Below are 7,401 nucleotides of genomic sequence, written 5' to 3'. Positions count from 1 at the left end.
GATGTTCATGGCTCGTTTGATGTGCTGTTTTCTTGCGAGATGTATATGGGTTTCTCTGATGTTTTTCTTTGATTGCTTTCAGATGGATACATTGAGTTTGAACAATGATGATGACTACATGAGTGACAATGGGGATTCAGAACAGGATATGGACGAGAACAATCCTGTGGTGGACGAGTCTCTGATGAGTACAGCCGAGGTGAAAGGTAAACACAAGCGTAGACACTCTAAGTGCTGGAACTTTTTTACTATAGAAGGAGATAGGATGCCTGATGGAAAATTTAAATGCGTCTGCAACTACTGTAACCACTTCTACATCATAGACTTACATAGAAGTGGAACCACTACTCTGCTTCGCCACTCAAGAACCTGCTCTAAAACCCCTAATAATACATGTCCTAAGATCGATCAGCTGGTGTTTCGAGAAATGATTGCTGTGGCTATTGTCGAGCATGATCTACCTTACTCCTTTGTTGAGTACAAAAGAGTTCGAGAAGCTTTGCATTATGCCAACCCGAGCATAGAGTTTTGGTGTCGAAACACGGCGGTTTCAGATGTTTTTAAGATCTTTGAGAGGGAGAAAATGAAGCTCAGGCAGGTGTTGAGTGAAGTTCCGGGTAGGATCTGTCTAACGACGGATCTATGGAGAGCAATCACAATCGAAGGCTATCTCTGTCTTACTGCTCACTATGTCGACACTGAGTGGAACCTTAGAGCTAAGATCCTCTCCTTTTGTGCTTTCCCTCCACCCCATTCTGGTCCGGCCATTGCCATGAAACTAATGGAGCTGATTAAAGAATGGGGGTTGCAGAAGAAGGTCTTCACAGTAACCGTAGACAATGCTTCCTCTAATGACAACATGCAAGGATTTCTCAAGAGGCAACTTAGAAAGGATTTAGTCTGCGGTGGAGAGTTCTTTCACATCAGGTGTGCTGCTCACATTTTGAACCTTATTGTCCAAGACGGATTAGCGGTGATAAGTGAGGCCTTGGAGAAGATCAGAGACAGCGTTAAGTATGTCAAGGTCAGTGAGTCTAGAGAGTTGTTGTTTCAAGGCTGTGTGGAGACTCTTGGAATTGTTAAGAAAGGCAGTTTAGTTTTGGATGTCACTACGCGGTGGAACTCAACTTATATGATGCTGTCTAGGGCTCTTCACTACAAAGAGGCATTTAAGAATCTTGCAGAAATCGAAGCAAGTTACAAGAGCTTACCTACAGAGTCTGAGTGGTTAAGAGCTGGGCTGATTTATAATCTGTTACAGCCGTTTGATGAGATGACAGGGCTCATTTCCGGCTCTTCTTACCCTACCGCGAATCTGTACTTCATGGAAGTATGGAAAATTCAGAATTGGTTGGGTTCAAATGAATTCCGTGAAGATACGGTGATTTCTGATATGGTGGCTTCCATGAGGTTGAAGTTTGTTAAGTATTGGGAAGAGTACAGCGACATTTTAGCCATTGCAGCAGTGTTAGATCCTAGGCTAAAGTTCAAGGTTTTGGAGTACTGCTACCACAGTTCAGATCCAACAACTTGTAAATCCCGAATGGATTACATACGCAAAAGGATGTTGAAGCTGTATGGAGATTACAAGAAGAATACTAGTGCGCATAGTTCACAAGAAGTAGAAGCATACGCTTTTCCATCTGGTTATGGGGTAAGTTACTTAAAACCAATAATTAAGATGTGTATTTAAATTATTTACCAGAAACCGATGGTTTAATAATCTCTTTTTTTGCAGGGCTTCTATGAGTTCTTCTCTCAACAAGCAGGAACAAGGAAATGTGCTTTGGATTTGTATCTGAGTGAACCTGTGCTCGATATGGTTGCAAATCAAAAGTTAGATGTCATCAAGTATTGGAGGGACAATGCAAACAGGTTTAAGGAGCTGTCTCGAATGGCATGTGATGTCCTATGCATCCCAATAACAACAGTGTCGTCTGAGTCATCCTTCAGTGTGGGAAGTCGGGTTCTTAGCAAGTACAGGAGCCGCCTTCTTCCATCAAATGTCCAAGCTTTGATTTGTACTAGAAACTGGCTTCGTGGTTTTGAAGTGATTGGTGAGTTTGTTGAATTTATAATTGAGCTTTGATATGTGAAATTATTGATTGAACTTCTTGTTTTTGATAGCTGGATGCGATTTAGATGAGGAAGTTCAGGAAGATGCCAATTAGGAAGCAGAAGAAAATGGAAAGAAGAAGAAGACTCGACATAATTAAAGGTATAATCAGTTAATCACTTAGAAATTCTAGAATCATTAGAAATTTCAAATTTATGTTTCTTTTAAAGAAAATTCATCAAAGCACATGTTCTGTTAAAGACGGCTAAGCAGTTGATGGTTATCACTTATGTTCTGTTATTTGCTTATAGTGATGGGTTTGGTTCTATTGTTTGCTTATAGTGATGGGTTTGGTTCTGTTGTTTCTTGACTTAACATGCTGATGCAGTCTCTTGTGCAGGTTAATCTTATGCTGATGGAGTGAGAGGAAAGACTGAAGTTTAATTATGTATGAACCTAATCTATGTATGTATGAACCTAATCTATGCTTTGAAGTTTGAATAATGTATTAACATAATCTATGTATCTATGCATGAACCTTATTTAGGCATTTGGATGATGTATGAACTTTATCTATATTTTTGAATTCCATAAAACATTGAAACGTTATCTACTTTATCTACTTTTTTGAATTTTTGTGTTTTAACACTGTTTTTCTAATTGGGCCTCGCGGAATGCCCATTTGGAATGGTCCAATTTGGTCTGGACAGTTTGGACTTGGTCCAATTTGGACTTAAAGAAAATAATGTCCAATAAACTAGTTTGTCTATTTGGACATGCCCATTGGACATGGACAGCCCATTTGACATCTCTACTCGTAATACACGTGTCTTGTAAATTCATTGTAATGATTTCTTTGTAAATTCATTGTAATGCTTTTCTTGTACATCTGTTGTAATGTTTTTCTTGTAAATTCGTTGTAACTCTAAAACCGCAGATCTGGTAGATTCCTCGTAACACTAAAAACGTGGACCTGATAATTTCATCGTAACTTAAAACGCATGCCTGACAGATTCCTCGTAAAATTACGAGGAATTTACGAGGAATGATGTTTCCTTTTATAAACTCGCAACATGAATGAGAAATGACTCGTTCATTTCTCTCTACCCACTCTTCCCCTCCTCCTCTCAAGGTATGTTTCTTTTTTTTTAAGAAAAATATTAGTTTAGGTAGTTCTAGGTAATTAGTTTAGGTGGTTAGTTTAGGTAACATAACTATATTCAAAGATTATGTTGTGGTATTTAAGCTGATTAATTTTATAAAAAAAAGTTAGATGACTTTTAGAAAATGACCACTCACTTATTCCGAGATGTTTGTCGACGATGTTGAGACATCTACTTCGGCCCGATCATCTACTTCAGATCAAGTACGAGACTCTATGAAAACGATCCCCCCAACAACTACTTCGACGACGACGTTGGCTTTTTTGTTTTTAATAATTTTTCATTTTGTATTATAAATTAAATATTATTATGAAATTTATATATATAATTTTCATATTTTAAAATATTTTATTTTTGAATATTTTTATTTTATGATTTAAATATTTTTCAATTTTATCAATTAATTAAATACATCAATGAGATGTTAATTTCTCGTAATATTTACAATGACTCTACAAGGAAATACTTGTAAAGTCCTTGTAATGTTTGAAAGACTTGTAAATTTGTCGTAAAAAAATACGAGTACTTTACAATGATTTCTTTGTCAATTCATCGTAAAATGTACAAGCACTTAAATACGATATTATAAAGAAAATGTATGAATCTTTTACGATGAATACGTCTCCTTTGCTTTTACGACGAATTCATTATTGAAGTTACGACGAATCTTCCATTACGACGAGCGTTTTATAACAAAATACACGTACTTGTTAATTCGTTGTAACTCTCCTATTGCGACAAATTAACAAGGAAAACTTCCCTTGTAATTACTATTTTTTTCTTGTAGTGAACAGTACAGACGACGGCTTGTATGGCCGGAGAAACGACGAGAAATAGGTTACATGGAATTGAAGAACGTCGGCCCAAGTTAAATACGTCTTATGCAATTCAAAATGCTTTAAATCCTCTGACTGTATGGTTTCAAGAATTCTTCTAAGAATCATCGGCTCTAGTTTACATGTTCTACACAACATTTTCATACATAATAGTTTTCCATGAATCTTTTCATCTCAAAATCCAAAAACATATTCAATCTATATTCAAACTCTACATCAATTTGCTCTCGGAAAATATATTATGGTAAATGAGATTACTCGTACAACTTTTACAGAGTTATAGTATTACTTGTTGGCTTTAATGAAAAACCAAGGCAACACAGTATTTCAGTTCAAAAAAAAAAAAACAAGTTGCAACACAGTGTAACTATGGCTATTTCAAGACTCCTTTTAACTTGAGTATTACTTTTTTTTAAACCAACTTGAGTATTACTTAAAGTTAACTTACGCATCTATCATAGGTTCGTCACATAAAGCCACGAATTATATGTGGTCATTTGTAAATATGTAGGATGATTGGACAATTGACGCTTCGTGGCTGTCTTGCGATATTCAAGGCCACTAGTAGTCTAGTAGCCATATTCGTCTACTACGAACACTTAAATTGCTGTATATTTGTAAATAATGACATTTTTATCGACTGGCCAAGATTTTTTTTATCTATTTTGAATTTTTTCTTTTGTGGCTAAGTAGCGAGTAGATCGTATCTAAAATACTTGGTCACAGAAAATTGGTAGCCATGATCGTGGCTAATTCAGGGTAAATTGTTTGGGATGATGTTATACCCAAAGAGTCGTAAAAATACCTCACATATTTCCAAAAGTATACTTCTATGTTAACAACTTCATTTTATATGTTTTGCAAGAAACAACATATAAAGATTTGTAAATTAACCCTGTAAAATCAGTTTTTACTAACCAAACATGGCTATTAGTTTTTGTTAGATAGCAAATATTTTTTTTTGTTTTCATCCTAATGAAAAAGTTTTAATTTGCAAGTGTTCCAAAGAAGTGTCTAATTTTCATATTTTAGTCTTTTCTAAGTGTTCCCTACTTTAATTTTTCATTTCTTGTTTGAATATATAAACAACCCGGCAGAAATAAGGGATACATATACACAAAAAGAAATAAATAACAAAAAACCACAAAAATCTACATATAAAGGAATATATGGAATGGTAGAAATTATTATTTAAGAAATTTAAAGAAAGGAATCAGCATTCCACGTCTTTGATTTGGAATGACTTTTCACAAATGAAAGTTCAATTTTTTTGGAAATGATATGGAATGTCATACAATAAAATGGAATACCTTTCAATTTTTACATTGTAACTGGTGAATATTTCTTGGAATACAAAGGAACTAAACATTCAAGAAGATTTTATTCCGAAAAATGCATTCAGGGTTGCACAAGGAATAGAGAATAGAGAAGAAGAAAAATAAGGCAACAAGTAGGACCACACAAGAAATCCATTGGATAAAGAATCTGACCAATGAAAACACTATTACAAGGATCATATTCAGAACTCAACCAATCAAAATCTAGATAAGGCCTTCAGATGGGTCCCATTTGAAGACATAAACACCCAAAAAAAGTACATAAATTTTTTCATTACTTAAAAATCAACTGACAAAGGAGAGCGCACTTCATGCGGGAGTATAACTTTTTGTAGAGAGTAATCATTTGAGAAAATATTCAACTACTGAAGCTGAGCTCTCAATCAAACCCCTCGTGCTCTCTTGCTGTTTTTTCGATCTTGTGAAAAGATGAAAAGTTTGGCGAGTGCTGTTGGTGCTAAGACGGCGAGGGCCTGCGACAGCTGCGTGAAGAGGCGGGCACGGTGGTACTGCGCCGCCGACGATGCTTTCCTATGCCAATCTTGCGACACTTTGGTCCACTCAGCGAATCTTCTCGCTCGCCGGCACGAGAGAGTTCTTTTGAAGTCTGCCTCAAAGCATAGCAACCACAACCACAACCACTCACCTTCTTCTCCTCCGCATGAGGCTGCAACGTGGCATCACGGGTTCACTCGTAAACCTCGTACTCCACGTGGCTCTGGTAAGAAGAATAATTTGTCGATATTTCATGATTTGGTCCCCGAGATTAGTGTTGAGGACCAGACGGAGAGCTGTGAGCTCGAAGAACAGCTGATCTGTCAAGTGCCGGTTCTTGATCCAACGGTGGCCGAGCAAATCTTAAACGATGTCGTGGAGGCCAAGATCGAGTTTCCTATTATGAGAAGTGGTGTAATGATGGATGATCAGGAGGACGAAGACAACGCCGAGAGTTGTTTAAATGGTTTTTTCCCGACCGACATGGAGCTCGAAGAGTACGCTGCTGACGTGGAGACTCTCCTCGGTCGCGGGCTAGACACAGAGTCTTATGCCATGGAGGAACTAGGATTATCTAATAAAGAAATGTTTAAAATAGAAAAAGAGGAGGAAACAAAAGATATGAACATTGGAATATGCGATGATGACCGAGATGCAACGGCGCCGTTTGAGCTGAGCTTTGATTACGAGTCACACAACACATACGAAGAAGAGGTAATAAAGAATATTGAAGGTAGTGGTGAATGTGTAAAGGTGAAGGAGGAAGAGCAAAAGAATGTTCTGATGCTGAGATTAAACTATGACTCGGTGATATCAACTTGGGGAGGCCAATGTCCACCGTGGACATCAGGAGAGCCCCCAGAACGTGACATAGACATCAGCAATTGGCCATTTGTTTCCATGGTATGTTATATAAACTCATTCTTTATTAATCTAAAGTGAGTTTCGCTGATAGCTATATTTATATATTAACTTAGGTCCAAGTGAATCCTAACAAACTAAAGTTGAATTTGCGTGTGTTTTAAGGGGGGAAATGTTAGAGAAAGTCAGCAGAAGCATCACGTTGGTGTATGTTTACCCTCGAGTGGGTTTGGGGATGGAGGAAGAGAAGCTAGAGTCTCGAGGTACAGGGAGAAGAGGAGGACGAGATTGTTTTCGAAGAAGATAAGGTACGAAGTACGTAAACTGAATGCAGAGAAAAGACCTAGAATGAAAGGAAGATTCGTTAAGAGAGCTTCCCTTGCTGTTTCTGCTATGAACTCACCATTAGGTGTGAATTACTGAATAATCCTGTTATATCTCACTTTAGCTTTTTATTTTAAAGAAGCTGAAGTTTTTGTAAGTTTTCTTTCTTCTGCAACGACAGAAGTTTTGTTTTTTGCACTTAATTGTGCTTTCTGGACTTGGTATGTGCACCGGAAAACCAATAATGTGACTTTCTTGTCTGGATAGAGCTGATGTATATATTATCTGGTAATCATAATGTGAGTCATTTTTATTGTTAGAAGATACTA

General features: G+C 37.0%; 1 protein-coding gene across 1 annotated transcript; it reads left to right on the top strand.

Moving 5' to 3' along the window:
• The first annotated feature begins 5,659 nt into the window (after positions 1-5,659).
• LOC103829157 (zinc finger protein CONSTANS-LIKE 16) lies at positions 5,660-7,396 on the top strand. The gene is made up of 2 exons (XM_009104820.3): positions 5,660-6,790; positions 6,914-7,396. The coding sequence occupies exons 1-2, from the start codon at positions 5,822-5,824 to the stop codon at positions 7,169-7,171; spliced, it is 1,227 nt and encodes a 408-aa protein (XP_009103068.1). The 5' UTR covers positions 5,660-5,821; the 3' UTR covers positions 7,172-7,396.
• The last annotated feature ends 5 nt before the right edge of the window (positions 7,397-7,401 follow it).

This window comes from Brassica rapa, chromosome A07 (assembly GCF_000309985.2).
Source record: "Brassica rapa cultivar Chiifu-401-42 chromosome A07, CAAS_Brap_v3.01, whole genome shotgun sequence".
Lineage (NCBI taxonomy): Eukaryota > Viridiplantae > Streptophyta > Magnoliopsida > Brassicales > Brassicaceae > Brassica > Brassica rapa.
Note: the sequence above shows the minus strand (reverse complement) of the source record. Positions and strands in the feature narration are given on the sequence as shown.

Excerpts from the sequence above, each read along its gene's own strand:
- LOC103829157 (XM_009104820.3), top strand. The coding sequence starts at position 5,822 with ATGAAAAGTTTGGCGAGTGCTGTTGGTGCTAAGACGGCGAGGGCCTGC. Across the intron at positions 6,791-6,913 it reads ATTGGCCATTTGTTTCCATG|GGGGGAAATGTTAGAGAAAG; the intron begins GTATGTTATATA and ends GTGTGTTTTAAG.